We start from the raw sequence: 19,951 nt of genomic DNA, 5'->3' as shown, positions 1-19,951 counted from the left end.
GTCGTTTTTCAGTCGTGCCATGTGGTACCGGGTGACCAAAATTTCGATAGAGCGTTCCGGCAGTCTGGTTGACTAGCCGGGATGCCTGTCACTGGCGAGGAGGTAACCGAGATTTTGGTGCCAAACATGGAGATGATCAGGAGAATGAGGGAAGGATCGATCGTGGATCTTGCGGCGCTCCCAAAGTCCCAAGCCCCCAACTTAGACAGAACCGAGCCCCAGGCCCAGGGAGTGCGCACACCAATGGGTCCCGCTGACGAGCGTACGGGGCTGAAATTTTCTCGGGGAATATTATCGTGGAGCTTTGGTCGAGGGCGTGTGCTGGTGACGCGTTCAAGCTGGCAAACGCCAGGGAGGCTCTGATTGAAGCGGACTGGCTTCATGTCGCTGGCATTGCCGTTTGGAGACTAACCAAGTCCACATGTTCTCGAAGCACCACGTCTTAGCGGATACCTGCATACAAGTGAATGCAAGTATCCTCACCGCAAAGAAACGGTTGTTGTGGCCAGGGAACTCTGACAAGGCCAACTGCTGCGAACGGTATGCTTGATTCCGCTCTGGATACTCATCTTCTTGTGTTGTTACTCGGCTTGACAGGTGACAAGCACGTAACCGAGAAAAGCTCGCTGGCTTTGGCGGAAGGGTTCTGGTGGCGGTTGACTCATATCCGATGGAATTGACGCTCTCTATTCGGGAGCTCGGCGTTTGAGGTGAGGCAAAATACCTTGGGCATCGAGAATGTGCCGCTTGGGTGGTTTCTCGGTGAGGCTCCTAGCCCAGGGTTCCTTGAGGACAATTTCCAAAACAGAGCTGAACTCAACCATTTGGCTACTTTGGCGGATATGGTGGTACCTTGCTTGAGCAAAGTGGTCTCGCAGCCTTGGAAATCTGGTGGATATGACTTGTCATTTTCCAATACCCAACCAACGAAATTGGCAGTGGCAGCCGATGCGGATGGTGAAAAGCCCAGATTTCGACAAAAACACACTGATCGACCTCGCATCTCGGTTATGAAGTGACAGATCATATCGGTCAGATTGCATGCTTCACATGCACGCGCTATGCGGACATATGTTTGACCACATTCGGTGGTCAATGGACTGGCTTCACACCCTCATCTGATCTGGCGATGCAGACCGCGTGTCGCAAATCGTCGGGTGCCTCGATGAGCGCAGAATGGTGTTGGTTCTGTCCCGCGGTTGGTGGTGTTGTGTGGTGCGGTGTAGTGTGTAAGCCCAGCGTGTGTGTCCGTTGGTGTTTGGTCAAAAATGACAGCGATGGAATGCTGTCGAGGGTGATTGACACGTCATTTTGCCTAGCTATGCACATGAAACCAAGCAGGGTGAAACCTGAGATTATCCAATGGCGATCTGGGCCCAACATGAAGCAAAACCAAATGCCATCATGGGCGCCGTAAGGCGTGGAAGTCTTGGAATCTAGACCTAGCCGCAAGATTGTCGGTGAGTGTTGTCAAAGCCTCAAATTGTGGCGCCGTCTGCTGCTGTGGCAGGGGTCGTGGACGGATGTACAAGGCTCCCTTTGAGAACGCACAAAGCCGCGACTTCATCGACCGTCAACCAACGAGGTGTAAAAGCATCTGCATTGGTGGCCTTTGCACAACCTGGACCATCGGCATGTTTCGCGCCATCACGTCTGTTGGCCAGCTGAACATACGGAGCAACAGTCGGCATTGGAGCCGGGGCTCCCGGAAAACCGTAAGATCTCGAGACGTCGGTCAGCGTTGTTGGTGTGTCATTGGCATTACATGCGTTGGAAGAAAAAGCACCTTGACAGCGTCGCACCGTGATCCGACATTGGCACAGGTGTCAACCGCGTGGACCTCGACGAACCAGGAAGGTCGCGATACACACAGCCACCGATGTCTGGTTTCCCCCAATCTGGTCCCCCCGTCGACAAAGATAGATTGCGCCTGCGCAACGTCGATCCCGGGTTATGGCAGCGGATACGGCACGGCGTCAAGTCGAACGCGGGCGGAAACCCCGTGTGACCATCCTTGGACCAACACGCCGGGATGATGGACAAGGCTCGTCGCCCGTCTGCACCACTCGGTGAGCGGTGACAAACAGCAGGCAGGGATGCGGCTGGGATTCAGAGCGTAGACTGTTTCGATTGTCGACGTCTCGCGGTGCTACCGCACCGACGAGACGTCCATGTGCGGGTAAGTGGCCTCATGTCTCCCTCAGCCGGGTCATCTCGGCGACAGGCAGAATATCCAACCGTAAGTCCTCCCTTTAGACCTCGAATTGACGTCAATGGCATTATTCCGAACATTGACGACGTGCTCTCGTTGCCGATTCCGAGGGTGGACAAGAAAGATGTGGGCAGCCCATCAGCATGGTGCGTTACCCCCAACCCGAGGACCTCGCTGCTGCTCCTGCTGCTGCTCCCCCAATTGCCCCTTCGCATCGATGAGTGGACGAGATTGTTGCAGAATGGTACGCTAAGGAGCCATTGCTGAGGGTGAAGAAAAAGAAAGCATGGGGCAGGGAATCGCCGTGGAGCAGGGGAGTGGTGAAAAAGAAGAAAACATGTGAGGAGCTTGGTGGAGCCTTTTTGGGGTTGACCAAACGCGAACTTGGACCTTGTGGAAAAAGGAAGAATGGCGGATTGTCATTTGGAAACTGAAGGGCAGCGTTGGGAGGTGGATGTTTGCGGCGCACACTCAGACCGCCGTGGAGTAGCCCATTCCCAGCCGAGTAGGACGTACGGATCGTGGATCCTTTCGTATCGAGTTGTGAATGGGAGCATCTTTGTGAGTCGATGTACCGTGTCTTAGGTTGTCTGTGGACGGCAAAACTGGAGATGGGCGATCCAAACTACAGCTGGTGACCGGGGCCTTCAAGGTGCGATGCAGGCGCAAGGACCCATGAGAAAAGAAGTGTAAGGTATCCATATCCGTACCTTCCTCCTCCTGACCCGATTGAGGGTGGGGGGAACTTTCCATAGAAGAAGAAGCATGGAGTGTAGGTAGATACTCCGAAGGTACCTTCCTCATGCTCCCCTCTTCGCGTGCTTTCCTTTTGGTGGTTGTTCATTCTCTCTCTCTCTCTCTCTCGCCCCCAGTCTGCTAGGCGGCATCGGGTAAGATGCTTCCTTCTCGGGGCATCGTCATCCCCTCGTAAGTGAGCTGAGTTGCGTCAGGACTGCTCTAGCTCAGCCCAAATGCCTGGCAGCCGGTTTCCCCGTTCGTTCAACAGTTCCAAGTCACCTGGATCGGAAAGGCTGGCTGAAGTGTCAGCTTCAGCTTGAACCCCCCAAGGGCTTGCTCATATTCAGTTTTGAGGCGGGCTAAGTGAGATAGATACCTACCGGCCGACGACGACAATGGGGTCGTCGAACTCCCAAAGGGGGCGCAGGGGATCTGACGAGGTCACACCGTTTTTCGGAGAAGTGACAAAAAGGAAGGGCATCGATCAACGCGACACAATTGGATGCGGAAATGCAAATGCAGTTGGGGAGTGGATAAGGGATCGGGGAATGTTACATAGAGCAGGGGGGCATGAAGAACAACAGCATGGTCGTGAGCATCCAACTGCGTTCGTACCAAGTAAGGTACTTGGCGGCATGGCAGCCATAACACCAAGCGACCAGGTATCCGCACGCACAATCGGATTCGTAGAGGGCCTTCGGCGATTGCACGATTGAGGTGCAGCGCAAGCCAGGTAGCCGTACCTAAGGTAAGGTAAGGCGAGATGAGATCTCCATCCCGGCGCAAGGGCGGGTCGCAGATGCGGGTGAGGTGAGGTGAGGTGCATTCCAAGACACCACTGATGGACGACGAACGAAGACCGCGGCGGCCCTAGGAAGTGCCGTGGTGATCCGTAAGGCAAGGTAGCTGCGGACTGACAGCCCCGAGAGTGTGTGTGATATGACGAGCAACGAGCCCGGCCGGCGGGAGGATCAGGAGGGAGAATGACTGAATGAAGTGATGGGTGTGAAGTGTGAAGTGTGTGTAGTGTGTAGTGTGCACGCGGCGCTTCCAAGCCACCAATCGGGCTGCGGCCGGGCCAGAATCACGAATCACGGTAAAAAAAAAAAAAAAGGGCAGGAGCAACTGGGGAACGCCAGCCGCGATTTCCCCCCCTTCCATTTCCTCCCTCCTCCCTCCGGGCCCCCGGAAGCCGCCACTCAGCCCCTCCCCCCAGTGCCGCGGTCCAATAGGGTATCCCGAACTTCGACGACGGGGCCGGGCGCTGCTTTTTTGATTTTCCCAAACGAAACTCTGTCCGGCATGTTTGCGACTGCTCATAAAAACCAAAAAGAACTACTACTACTCACAGAGGCAGCAAAGGCAGAAAAAAAAAGACCCCCATGGACCGGCTCCCTGAGAAAAGAATACCCAAACGCCCCCTTTCATTCCAAAACCCCCAAGCATGACGAGAGGAAAAACAACATGTTAAATGAAAGGAGGAGGTAAAAAAAAGAGGGCTCTCTTTCATTCTGTGTCTCTCCCGTCCCACGTTTGATTTGAGAAGCTAGCTACTTCATACGTAGTAACAGGGCCAAACAGAGTTTGATACTGCCTCCCAGCATCAGCACAGCGCGGAAACTCGCCTCGTCCATCCGGACAGAACTGAGAGCTGCCAAACAGGCATATCCCTCGCTAGCCCACTGCAGACCTTACCTTACTCGATCGTCATATGTCGTCTCTTATTGGATCGTCCTTTTTTTATCAACCTTGCGGTTCTCACTGCGTGGTGCCCCAATCAACACACAAAGCACCCCAATTACAGACGGTATCAGTCTGTACCAGTAGAGCCGCGCCCCCCTCCATTACGTGCAGTCCGATCTAGCAACGTGCCAAACCAGAGATTCCACAAACTTTGTTCGACCCTCGTTGGTAACCTGCGCTGCGACCTCACGAACTGGAAACTGACGCAGTGTTTTTCTTAGACTGACTAGAACACATACATTGGTACCATAAAAAAAAGACATCTTGCTGTTCACGCGCCCATGCAGAAAGCAACACTAAAGAGTGATTTACATACCTTTCGTTGCGAACGATTCGTGAGTACGCATTCGCATGTGGCGTTAGCCTCGTATTTTTGTGTGCGTGTGTAATTCTGCCTCTGCACCCCCCTCACATGCTGGGTACTTGCAAATACCGTGCAAGTGTTGCACTTTCCCATCGATGTTTCGTCATAACTGCCGATGCCGTGGCCTCTCCATGTAAAGAAACCAAAAAAGAAGAAAATTTGGGATCCAAGGGAAGAGGCGGCATCGCGAGAGACATCACCAATCCCGGAAGAAAGGCGCTGTTGAGCCTCCTCCTCACCACCATCGTCATCATCATCATCAGGTTCCAACTTCTGCGGGGCTTTCAAAGTCACAGCTCGTTCTCTGCAGGGTTCGTTGGACATCGGGTGTATGCAGAACCAGCACCGGATGTATCCCGTAACATTGCACAATACATTGCGGCATGGTACGGTTGCCAATGATACATGGTACGGATCTCTGATTCATTCTTCTTCTACGTCTCCTTCTCCATCGATACGTGCGTACCAGAGATATGGATGGGGGCCCTTGGAGAGTGACAAAAAAAAAAAAAAAAAAAAAAACCTTCCGCGTGCCCATTGAAATGGAAAACCACCAGTGACCACACAACCCGCCTGCCGCAAAGTCGCAGCTAAAAAGGAAATCCCCGGGCGAATCCTGGGGCAGATCGAACAGAGCTCTGGAACATCCACTCGCCTGGGTTATTCTTCTGCTCGCTTCCCCCCTCGACCCCTGCCCTGCGCTAGCCTTTCGATCGACTGCGCGCCGGGGCCCAATGAGCGTGGCGGGGGGACATGCGATTGCGTTGGGGAGGGGTGCGCGTGGTGGGAGGAGATGTACCCAGATGGATGAATGTGTGGTGTGGGCGTGCTGTGGTTTGGGTGGATGAGCAGTCAGTAGGGCGCGTAGTATTTTGTCGCCGCAAGGTAGGTACAGATAGATTGGAGCATCATAGCGCAAAAAAAGGCAGAAAAGAACCCCTCCTCCAATTCACAACGTTGCTTTGCTCTGTTTCCTCTCCCGCTGGCCCCGTCTCTCGTGTTCGTCTGCTGCTCTCTCTTTTGTTTACTTCATCCCGCTATTTCTCCCAAACGGAGGGGGCCCCGGGGCACCGAAAAACAACGACGGGCACCAACAAAGGAAACACTGAACCCGGAAGCCCGCCGCCGCGCAGTTGCAACGTGCCTCAACCACAGCCGGACCTCGTCAAAAATGCCGTGTCCCGTCTTCCAGACTCGGGCGGCTTTTGGCTTTTTTGGCTTGGTTCGGTCTTGTCTCACCTCGACAGGAAAAACAAAAAATAAAAAAAATTACAAAGTGCCATCTCACACATTCACGCATGTCCCGTGTCCTTCTTCCTCAATGTAAGTACAATGCAAAAAGCAGGATGAACGCCTGGGTCCCGCCACAAGCCACAGAGACACAGAGAGAGCGAGAGAAACACAGCCAGACAGGCGGAGAGACATACGGACCCAAGACAAGAGAGACAGACAAGGACTCTGGCAGATAGACAGCTGCATGTATGTAATGCAAATGTACACACAAGCAACTTTGCGTCCTGCAGTCTGCGTCTTGTGTACCACTACTGCTGCTGCTACTCTCTCGCACGCAGCAGCAGCACAGCACACATCAACGCTCGTTCCCGAATGAACGACAATTCTTCAGCCATCGCCATGGATGGGGCCCTGGTTCCACCCCACCTTGTCCCCCCCTCGAACAGAGTGATCCAGGATCCCATCCCAATCCCCCATCGTCCAACATCCTTGCCCATGCCTATCCTGGGCCCCAACCTGGGTTCGCGCCACCATCGTTCATCGCTGGGACCTGCTGCTGGTCTGCTGCTGCTGCTGGCTGCCCATTGACACACGCCTCCAAGGTCTCTGCTAGTCCCGCACCAGAAAATGTGATGTGTGCCAGATGCAATGTACCGGGCCTATGCTAGGCTAGCTATGTTTCTTTTCGTGCTTGCTTGCTGCCTCTGCTGGGCTGTTCGTTCGCCGCTCCTCTCCCGCTGCTGCTGGCCTTCCGCGCGCCGGTTGCTCGCCGATTTACCTATTATCAGATGGCACCGCTCATATTTTCTTCTTTGCACTAGCAGACGCAGAGCAGGGACATGGAACACCCGCTCCCGCCTTGCGCCTTGAAGCCGCCTTCTCTCACCTCTCGCTCGCTCATACCACAAGCCTACCTGGTCCTTGCCAGTTTCGTCGGCCCAGAAAGGCCCAGTGCTTTGTCCTTTTTCTCGTGCGAGTCCAAAGAAACGGCAAACTATAAGTATCGACTGGCGCCGCCTTGGGTTTGGACGTTATTCAGATCACCATCATCGGCCATCAACAGCTTGAGGACATTGCTTGAAGCACTTCACACACCTCACCCACTCACTCACTCACTCGATATCTCCAAAACCGACACACACGCACCAGAGCTCCCCGGGTTTTATCAACACCAACTCGACAACTGCCTTTGCATATTCACATACGCATACACGCCTGCACACACACAACCAACCACACAAACCATACAACATGACTTGCTCATCGCAATGCCAGGTCGACAAGGCCTCTCTCAGAAACCAACAACAGCCGTCGTCTCCCACAAGCGGACCTAAACAGGTGAGCGAGCCCCCCCTCCCGCCCCTCGCAGCGGCAACCACCACCACTACAGAGCCAGAACTAACTCTCTTTGAAGCATCTTCTCCCAGGCATTCGCTGCCCTACGTGCCATGCCTCAGGTAAAGAGGTGTGGGTACTACCCGGAAAAGAGTGCGGCTACTGCGGCACGCCCTGCGGCTAAGCCAGCTCATGTGAGTTGCTCCCACGTCATTGAGATCTGTGGCGGTGAGGCTGACCTTTAGCAAGCCCCAAATTCCCCCGATAAGGAGTCAGTAGCTGGGATCGCGACGCGATAACAGGCACTGCCGAAACTGTAACGATACCCTGGGACAACGGCGAACGGCGACACACGAGGGCAAGGGATTGGGAATAGGTGGGAAGGGGACGAGGGTCTGTTCGACTATGAGGTCCATTTTCATCTTTTTTTTTTCGTTTTTCGAGAGCACGGGTTAAAAAAAGGGGGGAGAGGGGAGATCAAAACCTCTGGGGTGGGCCATTCTGGGTACCGGCCCTGTAATGTTAACGAGCCATGTCTGTCCGATTTTCAGATCGGTTTGCGCAATGGGAGGGGAAGGGAGTTCCCTACCCTCCGGGCGGGAGGGACAGGAAGAAGATGGATGGAAAGAATGGCGAAAGACACGGCAACCAAAAAAGGGTCCCGGATCATGGAATTAGGAATTGTAATGATTACCATACGCAGATGCTCTGTTCAAGTTAGAGAGACGTATGAGCTCTTCTCTGTTCTCAACGACGTTGCTTTTGGCTGGACAGTGACACGCCCGATGCGAGCAGGTCGGGGTCGCATTCCCCGATTTCGATTCGGACATCCTTGCTGGGAGCTGCAGACCGAGATGCAGTGGACATGGAGCCGGAACAAATCGAATGGCTCCGATCACAACGCTGCCGGCCAGGACGGAGGAGGTTCCTTTGCTCGGAGATAAACCCGGTGCTGCTGGAACACTTGACGCCGATTTGCGTACGACGTCTGCGATGGAATGCGATGGCCTCGCTGGGGACTGCATGGTGGAGGTGCCCCCTGAGATTTACACCGGTCGCGATCAAGGTTGTATCGCAGTTGAGAAAGGGCAAAGAGACAAGGAAAAGCAACAATTACAGCTTTGCTTGCGAAGGAACCTGGCATCCAGCGGGTCCCCCAGGCGCGGATTTCGCACAAGGTTGCAAGCTGCAGATATCTGCAGGCATCAATGACAAGGTGCTGTATGGACTCGCGCAAGTTGCAGTCCCAGTCCCAAGGTCCTAAATACAGTGGCAGCGGAAACGAAACCGCAGTATCGCGGCAGCCAGAATAAAAACAGCGGTAATGAGTGGTAAACCTCGGCCTGGGTGCGCTGCTGGCGTTGCAGCTTTCAGCGCAGGTCCCCTAACAACCCAATCGGTCCCGAGCCTCTGGTTCCACTGACACATACAGCTGGACCTGGTTCGTTACACCCCAACGGCCTGCGGGTGGACGTCCTGCGACCGCATCGCTCCACAGTGAGGCAGAGGCCGGTTTGGTGGATGGAGCAAATCTGAGAGAACTGGAGGCGTGCGTGCATGCTAGCCTAGGTAGCGGCAGGTGAGCTGCATTATCCAGATCCGGTCCCAGAACCCACGCCCAGGTTCGTGATCTTGGGGCATCCAGGTCGGGTCTTGGTGTTCGGGGATGGCGCTGGATGCCGAAGCGTGTGGAGGGGCAGATGGGTCTTTGATGGATCTTGGGAGGCCATGACTCCTGCTGCCGGGGGATCGTAATGCTTGCCCTGGGTTGCAAAAGAGACTGGCGAGGGGCTGCGGGCTTTCTTGTCTCGCGTCGTCGTAAGACAGTGATATCGTCATTTATGACGAGGCGGAATGGTTGGTGTTGCTGTGTAATGGATATGTTGCGGGTCGGGCTAACGGACAAAAGCTCAGGGAGTATTTGCCGCGTGCGTTGCATGGCTGCGCGACAGCCGAGTCAAGCACGTTCGATTGCTGGAACTGCCTACCTGGGCAACTCGAGGTTGGATTGATTCCTCTTTGTCGATTCGGTCAATGGAGCAGGGGCTCGGGGCATCGCATCGCATCTGCAAACGACTGACTGGGTTGCGACGCAACATGGCCGGCGGGTTGGTTTGCTAGTGGCAGGGTAGGGTAGGGCAAGACAAGACACGAAATCAGAAATCAGAATCCCGTAGGAATGGGGGAACGGGAAAGAGGATCGAGAAGGGCCAGATACTACACCGGTGTGCAAAGATGGGTGTCTTGGCCTGTTCACCGTCGTTTCGGAGGGCAATTGTGACTGTGAGGACTGAGGAAGAATGGCTGAGAAAAGAAAGGTCGAGCAGAAAAGAGAGGGAAAATGGTGAAGAAAAAAGCAAAGTTTGATTGACGGTGCAAGGCGTAGAAGTTGATAGATGACCAGTCTTTTTTTCCCACAGGCGCTGTGGTTGCCCTTTCCTGTTAGGTAGTTGCATCTGCACTTGGGTTGCTCTTTCCTTAGCTTCCCCGTTCGAGTTACAGAAGTTCTTGCCCATCCCAGATCCAGGGAAACGCAGGTGCACACAGCTGCTGATTGGCCCCTGCTGTCGTTTCCTTGTCGTACTTTCCTCATTGATTGACTCCCGCCGGCTGAGGTAGGTAGACGCTTGTCATGTGCTTTCCCGCCATCTGCGACCGCATGGACATTGGATTGACAGACATCCAGGATCGGTGATTTGAATCTCCAAGTGATCTGTCTGTCCGATCTGTCATGCCAGTCCCCCGTCAGCAGGTCTCACCTGCTTGATTGCCTGGCTTTCCTTCTCGGGCTCAGTCAACACCATCATTCTTTCCTTGCTGATGCCTCGTACGAGTACTGGAACCTGGTTTAAGGCGAATTCATGGCCCGATAGATGGAGCCCGCCCGACCCTGAGTCGCTCGCAGCCTGGCCTGGATACCAACTGGACACCAGCTATTACACCATCAGATTCAGACTCACCTCAGATTCAGGAGCTCTAAACTGGGACCGTGACAAATACCCCATCAAGAGCTATTTATTACCGTATATCTCGATTTCTGGAAGTGCAGTCCCAAACGGAGGGAGTCCTTTAACAAACCTTATTAAAATTCCGTACGGCGAATGTGTTCCGTCCGTAATTCTGGTACCTGGCGTATCGCAGCCTCTTCGGACACTTTCAGGTCCCCGGCGGCTCCAGGCCAATCGATCGACGGTAATTCCAGCTTCCTAGCTTCCGGCTACCGGGACCATCCCGCCACCGGCGGTCAAACATGAAGAAAAGTCGAGACGAATCACTACTTGGCCCTGGTGTTGCGCCAAGGCTTGTCAGTGTATGAGAGCAGGTGGCTTTCTTGTATCAATGCAATAATCGAATGGCGTCGCATCACTTTCGCTTTTGTTTGCCCGCCTGGCCGCGTACTCGAAAGCCCCTGCCCCTGTTTGGTGTTTACTGAGCAAGCAAATGTCCCATCATTCAGCAGCTTACCTCACCAACCTAGGTTGGTAGCTAGAGAAAGGGATTTTTTGGGTGTCACCTCATGTTTCTGATAGGCGCCCTGGGCCACACCATGTTCGTTCTTGCAAACTCCTTCCTTGCTTCTTTTTTAGTTTCCTCAACCCTCAAGGTCCATGGAGCCCACACTCACTCAAGCTGCGATAGATGAAAATGAGTCACCAGGAAAGCCATGACATGATGTGTGTCTCCGATCTTTGCTTTCGAGTTGTTGCTTCTTCTTGTCTCAGCTCATTCGTATTGATCGGTGCAGCGCGATTCAAACTCCACACGCGAGAAACACCCCAAGGGCCAGATTTAGACTCTGCGTCGCGTGCATGCCCATCGAATTTAGCAATTCAGAGTTGTTGCGTTTCTGCAACCTTTCGGAGAAAATGGCAAGGGAGCTTATCGTAACCATCTTACCCGTAACTTGCCTTGTGCTTGGCGGCTTGCGGCTTTTTTTGTATCGTCATCAGTCTTAGCATGACAGACAAGATGCCTGTTACTCGTTTGCTGGCTGGCCTCGGTAGGTCCTACCTGAAAGAAGCCTTTCATTCCCGGGACGGGACTCGGGACTTCCCTAGGTACCTACCTAACCAACCAGTGGCCGGATAATTCTCAACGGCTCTTGTTCCTATTGGTGACTTGCCTTACCTAATCTCTCTATTTGGGCAATGCCCACGAAGGAACAGGTAGGTACACCGTACCTCAGGTAGAACAGCCTTCGCCTTACGTTAGGCCGAAAGGTAAACCCCGCAGAATCCCCGGCTTAAGGTTTGCTGCGCTTTCCCCCTTCCCGCCTTGACTCCACGTTTCCACGTCTCCCACCCCTTCCCCTTCCCACCCACGGCGGTTTTTTTTTTTGCCCAGCCCGCCACTTCCCGACCTGAAGCCGCTGCCGTTGCACCTGTCCCGTCACGTCAAGCCCTGCCACCAAAGCTCCCGTCTGCTGCGCTGCACCTTGATTGAGCTTCTGCCTCCCCGACCTCAATTCAATTGACATCACTCCTCCGGCCCAACCCTATCCTGTCCTTTCTCCATTCCGCCGCTTCATAGGTAACATGAACGGCATTAGCCTCTTGTGCGATGCCGCGGGCTCCGACATGCTGAACACGCTCTATTCCCTGCCCGAACCACCGAAACAACCGGCCCCTCCCAAACGCAAACTGAGTCTCTCCGACGCATCTCCCTCCGCGACACATGTTTGCCATATCTGCAAGCGCGTCTACGAGCGAGCCGACCATCTGACGCGCCATCTCCGATCACACGAGAATGCAAGACCCTACCAGTGTTCTCGCTGTCCAAAGCGGTTCAATCGCGCCGACCTCCTGACCCGCCACGAGACCACCCACGACCGAGATTCCACCGGCAAGGGCAGAACCTTCATTCGGAGGAGCGATCGCGCTGCTGAAGCCTGTCTGAACTGCGCTGCCTCCAAGTCCAAGTGTGAGGTTCGTTGCCATCTCTGTTTTATGTCTTCCCGATGCCTCCCGCCGTCCACCGGCTCTGACCTCCACCGTTCCCGGCCGTTTCGTCACCTTAGCCGCCGGCCGTTGTATCCGGTGTCCATCGTCGACCGCGAGTTCTGCTCCGCCGCTGGTGTCTCCCGCCCTTCATATCTTTCGTCCGAGCTGCCGTTTTCCAACTCCGTGATTTTCCGTCCATGCGGTACTCGCATATCATATCAAGGAAAGAACACTGACATGACCACCCGCATAGGACGCAAAACCATGCTCACGTTGTCGCTCCAAAAACCTGCCTTGCGAAGTGCCATCAAAGCGCACCCATCCCCACCGAACATCTACTGACGAGGGGCACTCTACACCTTCCGAAACTTCCACGATGCATGCTGGGATGGACATGAATGGGGGAATGGACTCTGGCCCGGTGGCATATAGCAGCTCCAGGATGTCCATGATGCCCACAAATCCAGACATGAGCCACGAAATGGACGGGCCGTCATTCATGAATGACGGTTTCGCAAACCCGGTTATCGACATGGTAATGGATGATATCGTCAACTTCAACCCGGTCCATAATTACTTCCAGGACATGGACTTCTCGTCTTGGGACCTTAACTTCGACACCATCACTGTCCCACAAATTGATGTCCATCCGAGCCCGGAATCAACAACGACCAATCGCTCAAAGTCAGCTACCCGTAACGCTTCGAGAGCTCACGCTGCCTTCAAGCGGTCACCCTGGTTATGGGAACCGGGGCCCAAGGATCATGCACTTCACCATGCTTCTCCTCAGGATAAGGAGCGGCTCGTCTTTGATGAAAACAACTTGGCAAACTCGCCAGCATTTGACAAGCTAATCAATACGCCGGGCACCAAGCTGAAGATGACAGCTTCCGCAAGAGACAGCCTCCTGGCTCTGGTTGTGGCCAGCACGGTGCAAAAGGGAGCCCGTCAACGGACGCCCTCGTTTCCAACTCTGGACCTCTTGAATTATCTGGTTCAAGCCCACTTCATCCATGATGAACACCAGAGCGACAGCTGGATTCACATAGCAACCTTTGATGCGACTGCGGCGATACCCGAATTGCTCGCTGGCATACTGTCCAGTGGCGCAACATATATCTCCATACCAGCGGTCTGGCAGTTCGGGTACTCTCTTCATGAAGTCCTGCGTCTCGCGCTGGCAGACCTGGTGAGTAATGTGTCCAATCCTTTGCGTTTTTATTTTTTTAAATCATCATCCGGCGTCCCGGATGCGGGTATCTGACTTATTATTGCTTAGTTCGAGGGTTCCAATACTTTCACCCGAGATCTCGGCGCTCTCCAAGCCTTCATGTTGAACCTCGATATCGGCATTTGGAGTGGCTTCAAACGAAAGATGGAAATTGCAGAGAGCTTCTTGCAACCTCCCATGACCATGCTGAGAAGGGCTGGCAACTTCTCGGCCCCACCGGACTCACCCTCACTCATTCCAACCATGGCCGACCCCCCAGATGTCCTCGATTCCAAGTGGCGCAAGTTCGCAAAGCGCGAGTCTTACAAACGGCTTGTTCTGCATCTTTTCTTTCACGACATTGAAACGTCCATCGGCTTCTGTAAGAACCCACTCATGTCTTTCACCGAACTCAGTTTCAGTCTCCCCGCATCTCGCGACCTATGGCGAGCGCGAACTGCGGAGCAATGGCGCAGCATATACATCGCCAAGACCAACGCTGCCCCAGATCGCACCATCCCTAGGGTCTGTGAAGTCATGCATTGCACTGAAATTCTCGATGACCTTGAGCAGTTGGTGGACATGGAGCTTTGTTATATGGCTTTGCTCCACGGATACTGGGGTCAAATTGGAGCGTACAGAGAAGCAATCAAGTTCTACACCGACGGCATGTCGAACAAGCGAAACACGACTCACAAATTATGGCTCAAAACACAATACCAGGAGTTATACCGGGATCTAAACGACTTCTCAACAATGATCCTTACTTCAAAAAGGCCTACAGCGCAACTAGCGGTGATGTCTGAGGTGTTGATGATGGTACTTCACGTGTCACCCGACATTCTTCAAACGTTTGCGGGAAAGGCTGGCGAGGACGAGGCTCGACGAACGTACAGTAGCCTGGAGGAAAGCTGGGTCAAAACTTCGGAGGCTCGGCATGCTATTTGGCACGCAGGCCAAATTTTCCATCACGCGCGTCAACTTCCACCCGCCTCGTTACGAGACTTCAACGCCATTGCCGTCTATTTCGCCTGTCTCACTCTCTGGGCCTACGGACTGCTCTCGTGCTCCGCGTCTAGGCACGGGTCGGATCCGGAAGTGGGAAGCGGCAATAGATCGGGAGCCTATATCCTTATGGATTCGGAAGAAAACCGCGAGACGAGGGCATTCCTTCAACTCGACCGCGGTGTGCCTGGTCTGACATTGAACGGCAACCCCGCTGACGGGGTTGAATCGTTATCAAACCCGAGTGTGGTACTCTCTGTTGCACGAGGCATTTTTAGGAACAACTTTCCTGTTGTTTCAGAGCCTTTGCCGCCGCTAGTTGAGAGCTTAAGAAGCCTTCTTCAAGATTTAGGTTCGGGCGCGGCAGGCCGACCATCGAGAGCTGCCAGCGTTGACGACATTTGACGTGGAGCAACTTTGGAGGCGATCGCTGTTGACCAGGACGGTATGGTCAGAGGCCGACGGCTGCAAGACCAAGACCAGCAGCCAGATCTAAAGCGCAGTAGGGAATGATCTCAAACGGCGACGTGACAAGAGACTATCAAGCAAAATTTCCAACAGGCCTGTTGGTCATCAATTTCTACGATGTTGTATGATAATTCGTCATGTATTTCATTGAGCGATATTTGTCGAATTTAGGCATTGCAAAGCGGAATCTAGGTAAATCAAGGAGAACAGAGACTTGCAGACTAAGGTACTGGAAAGTACCTATGCTCGGCGGATAGGTAGTGAAGTCTCTCGATTACTTAGGAGACAACTAGTGCACAGACCACCAGGGCGCGGAAACAAGTTCACTTAAGATGGATGGAGCAAGCAGGTAGGTATATCGACTACATGGCATGTACATGTTCTCCATCGCAGACTTGGCTCACTCTCAAGTAGCTCAGCTAAAACGGTGAGCTGCATTCATCCTGATGCGCACAACTGTGAAAGTTTTGACGATGAGAGATTTCCAAATGCGGCGACAAAAGTCGTTACGATATGAGACACGCCGTCCCCTTTAAGGACAAGGTCTTCAAGTATCCGTACCTGCGCAGCTAAATCATTGACACGGATGGCAATGATCCCCACCATGATCGCGAATCTGAACTTTCGACGCGTCGCGATTCTCTACCCTGGACACTTCACCAGCATGTGCCGTTGACTTTGATTTTGGTACCGATTTTTTGGAAACATTTTGCAGAACAGAGGGCTGTAAGCGGGACAGCGTTCATCATGAATTCCGAGGGTGCTGTGAACATGGCAGAGACGGCGCCTTCTTCCGTACCTCCTGCTGCTGAAGCCCCTCCAATGGCGACAGAAAGTGCTGGAGAAGCTCCGGAGCTGCCAGCCCCTGGAGGACTGACAAAAGAAATATCAACTGAGGAGCAGCCATCTCAGATATACTCGGGCCAAGAACAACAAATTGCTGAAGAGAACAACCAAACACCGCCTCTTCCTAGCAGCCCTTTAAGCACCAACGGCTGGGACAACCGGGAATCCTTTCATGACGATCTTTATCAGACACTTCAGGCCATCAAAACGCCTGGGACATTTGCTTCATTCCACCCGATTAAGACTGCCAATGGACCTCTCAACCCAGGGCTCCACGTTGCCGATATAGGGTCCATTGTCTTCCCCCTTAAGGAGGAACAGGCTCGCAGCTTGATCGAAAAGGCGAGGCAAGCCCCATTCGGCAAGGGCAGCGATACTGCCGTCGACACAACGGTGCGAAACACATGGGAACTCGATCCCACGCAGTTCGAGCTCCGCAATCCTCAATGGAATGCCATCATCAACCAGCTGTGTGCCAGGGCAGCGCAGGATATGGGCATCAATGCACCCATCGTTCCAGATTTGTACAAGCTGCTCATCTACGAGAAGGGCACCATGTTCAAGGCTCACGTCGAGTACGCCGTCCCCGTGGAGCCGTAGGCCTGAAGTCACGAATGCACAGCTAACCCTAGCCAGCACCGAAAAGATCCCGGGCATGTTTGGCACCATGGTTGTCTGCCTCCCGTCCCCTCATGAGGGAGGCGAGGTCGTGGCTAAGCACTGTGGGGAGACTAAGACGTTGAAGACGTCCAAGTACAGGGAAGGTTCTGTCGCCGTATGGTACTCTGATGTCTCTCACGAGGTTCTCCCCGTCACCTGGGGCCATCGCGTCGTTCTCACGTATAACCTCGCTCTCGACCCGTCGAGGCCACTTCCTTCCGCTGGTCTCCGGCGTGCCGACACCCAAAGGCTGCGTCATTCGCTGAGGAAGTGGTTGAATGGTAGCGTACCCGGCAAGTCAGATACGGATCATCTCTATTATCGGCTTGACCACGAGTACACCGAGGCCAACATCTCCATGGCGGCCTTGAAGGGGCGAGATTACGCGGTGGTGCAAACTCTCGATGATCTTTCCACAGAGCTCGAGTTTGACGTCTTCCTCGCAGCTCTGGAACTGAAGGAAGAGGGCACCGTGGAATATGATCACGGTGGGTATCGGTATAAAGATGACGACTGGGACGATGATGATGAAGGGTGGCACGAGCTGGAGGACGTTATCGAGTCTCATGAGCGTGTGAAGCTACTTGTTGGAGTTCACGGGCGTCCTGTCATGCGTGACATAAAGTTCGAAGTGGAACACACCCTTGACAGCAATGATTTCTGGGTTGACGCTCCTCAAGAGGAGGACTACCAAGGGTTCATGGGAAACTCGGTCCGTGGTTACGTTGTGAAGTCTGAGAAGGAGAAGCTAATATGCGTTCCAGGGACCTACAGCTACCCACTGGTACCGCATTACGGTAAGCCAACTTTTTACACTGGCTTTCAACTGGGACATACACTGATGGGAATATTAAGGCCGTGCTGATAGTGCCTCGTGCAAATGTGGCGTCATTCCTCAAACGCAACCTCGGGAAAGAGGACAGGAGGTCGGCCTACCCTTCCTCATACCTTGAAAGGGACCGTGTGGGAAACCCTCGGTTAGTCGTGTCGTATTTGACGCACACAGCCTCGAAACCAGGGAAGGGACAGGCGTCAGCTTTCAAAGCTCTGCAAGATATTTGGGACACATCAATCCGTCAACCCGGGTCAACAGTTGCGTTGACCAACACAGAGATCAGCGATCTGCTTGAAGCTGCCGTCCAGTTGCGGGAATGGAACTTCCTTGAAAAGATTGCCGCCGATCCTCATGGCCTGATCAATTCTTACATTTACGAGTGGTTGAGCAAGCAGGTCGGTGAAGGCAAGGTCTCATTCCAAGACATTAAAAAGGGGTATGTCCTGATAACCATACATCTCATGTTATCTTGTTTGTGGAACGAGTGCTGACCTAGCAGGTTGTCTTCCATGGTTCTCGGCTGCGAAAAGTTCTCCTTACGAGTCCACATGGTCGAATCGTTTGCGCCGAACGGTTCTCCAGTCCTGACTGATGAAGTCCGCGAGTGGGCGCTGGACATCTTTTCCAAGGGATTGGCAATCTCCTCTGCTTCTGGCAGTTTTGTCGGCTCTGATGGGTTGACTGCGATTCTGGCTGCCAGGCGGTATGCCGATTTTGCCTGGCTCAATTCAACGTAAGCTCTGCCGCCGTGCTTGTAACAGGCCGTCTCTAACAAATGTCCCAGCGTCGTACCCATCATCGAGAACCACCTCAACATCCCGGCGTTTGCTCTCGACTTCCTATCAGCCCTCTTCATGATCACCAAGAAGAAGATCTTCCCGGTACAGGAAGGCGTGCAGCTCTACAAGCGCCTCGCCAAACAGTTCATCTCCCAGCTCAACTTCAACACCGTCTACGGCGACAGACCGGAAGAGAAGAACATGCCGCGCAAACGACGCAAAGACGTTTCCGGGCAGCTCGGTCCCGGAGCCGACTACAATTACGACCTCGCCGCCCATCCTGACACGCTCGCCGATTTCTTCTCCCACCTCATCAAGCTGAGCACCCCACCGCAGGAGGACCTCGTGGTGCCCCTCGCCATCAAGCTTGTAGGCCACGCGAAGCACATGAAGTGGAACGACTTCCATCCCCTCTGGCTGCCGTTTCTCAAGGAGCTCATTGAGCGGCTCGAGTCCCATAAGGTTCCCCTGACGACTCCCCGCTACCGCCAGATAGCCGGCGCCATCCTTGAAGCTTACCGCGACACCTACCTCGGCGAGAAGCCCTCGACCCAAGCCCGCGATGACAACGCCAGGGTCTGCCCATGCTATTGCGGAGACTGCGACATACTGAATGAGTTTCTGCGCAACGGCAACCAGCAGCAGTGCCGGTTTTCCGTGAGCAAGCCAAAGCGCCACCATCTCCATAAACAGATCGAGAACTACGGCATCAGATGCTCGCACGTCAGCGACAGGAGCGGTCCGCAGGATACGCTCGTGGTGACCAAGCTGGATCCGGCCCCGGGCGCCAAGTGGAAGGCGGCACGGGAGGACACGGCAGAGCAGTTCCAGCAGTTTGACCAGACGAAGCTGGGGATTCTGCTGGGCGAGGACTACCCGCGTATCGCGGAGGCATTGTGGGAGCGGCCCACGAATCTTGCGCCTGGCTCCGGCGGTATCTCTTACATGCCGGCACCGGTTCAGACTCATCCTCAGGCTCCTGTTCAGGCGTCATACGCCCCAGCTCAAGCTCCGAGGCAATCGACATATGCTCCTCCAGTTCAAGCACCTACATACCCGCCCGCTCAGTCTCAGATGCCTGCTCGGCCTCCGGGAGGTCTGGCACCGCACCCGGGACAGGGCATGTACATCCGCGAACCCGACAACCAACCCTTCCCTACCGCGCCTCCCGCCCGGTTCGGCGTGCAACCTCCCAACAACTGGGTCCGGCCACCGACGGTCCACATGCCTCACGGCGTTCCGGAGCCAAGACCTGCTGGCGGGGGATATCTATCTTCGATGCCAACAATGCAGAACCAGACGGCCGGCGGGCAGGCCCCGACGTTCGGGTCGTCGGCCGGTGCCGCGCCGCAGGGGCAACTAAACTATAGACCGCACAGCGGGCCTCTGGCGCCGATGACGGGCAATGCGGGCGAGCCCCCACCGCCGGGACAACACCTCCCCGGCATCAACAATATGGGCCTGCCTCCGTCGGTCGCCGGAGCGAAACGCAAGGCGGAGGCCGAAATCATTGATCTGACATAAGGGATGAAACCGTAAAACAAATAAGTCCAAGAACAATAAAATGAAATGAATCCGCGTAT

The 19,951-nt window shown here is 54.3% G+C and overlaps 3 protein-coding genes across 3 annotated transcripts; all 3 read left to right on the top strand.

Annotated features, from left to right (window-relative positions):
* Positions 1-7,541: 7,541 nt before the first annotated feature.
* On the top strand, positions 7,542-7,904 carry CGCS363_v012147 (uncharacterized protein; the record flags this gene model as incomplete). The annotated part of the gene is made up of 3 exons (XM_036643996.1): positions 7,542-7,628; positions 7,718-7,819; positions 7,902-7,904. 3 exons carry the CDS (start codon positions 7,542-7,544, stop codon positions 7,902-7,904), a joined length of 192 nt encoding a protein of 63 aa, XP_036490239.1.
* A 5,103-nt stretch (positions 7,905-13,007) lies between these two features.
* hxnR-0 (Nicotinate catabolism cluster-specific transcription factor) lies at positions 13,008-15,185 on the top strand (the record flags this gene model as incomplete). The annotated part of the gene is made up of 2 exons (XM_036643995.1): positions 13,008-13,754; positions 13,845-15,185. 2 exons carry the CDS (start codon positions 13,008-13,010, stop codon positions 15,183-15,185), a joined length of 2,088 nt encoding a protein of 695 aa, XP_036490238.1.
* Positions 15,186-15,995: 810 nt separating this feature from the next.
* Positions 15,996-19,892, top strand: CGCS363_v012145 (uncharacterized protein; the record flags this gene model as incomplete). The annotated part of the gene is made up of 6 exons (XM_036643994.1): positions 15,996-16,690; positions 16,731-17,466; positions 17,519-17,551; positions 17,610-18,025; positions 18,089-18,322; positions 18,374-19,892. The coding sequence occupies 6 exons, from the start codon at positions 15,996-15,998 to the stop codon at positions 19,890-19,892; spliced, it is 3,633 nt and encodes a 1,210-aa protein (XP_036490237.1).
* Positions 19,893-19,951: the final 59 nt, after the last annotated feature.

This window comes from Colletotrichum siamense (assembly GCF_013390195.1).
Source record: "Colletotrichum siamense strain Cg363 chromosome Unknown KSG_Cg363_contig08, whole genome shotgun sequence".
Taxonomy (NCBI): Eukaryota; Fungi; Ascomycota; class Sordariomycetes; order Glomerellales; family Glomerellaceae; genus Colletotrichum; species Colletotrichum siamense.
This window is presented reverse-complemented; position numbering and strand designations above follow the sequence as displayed.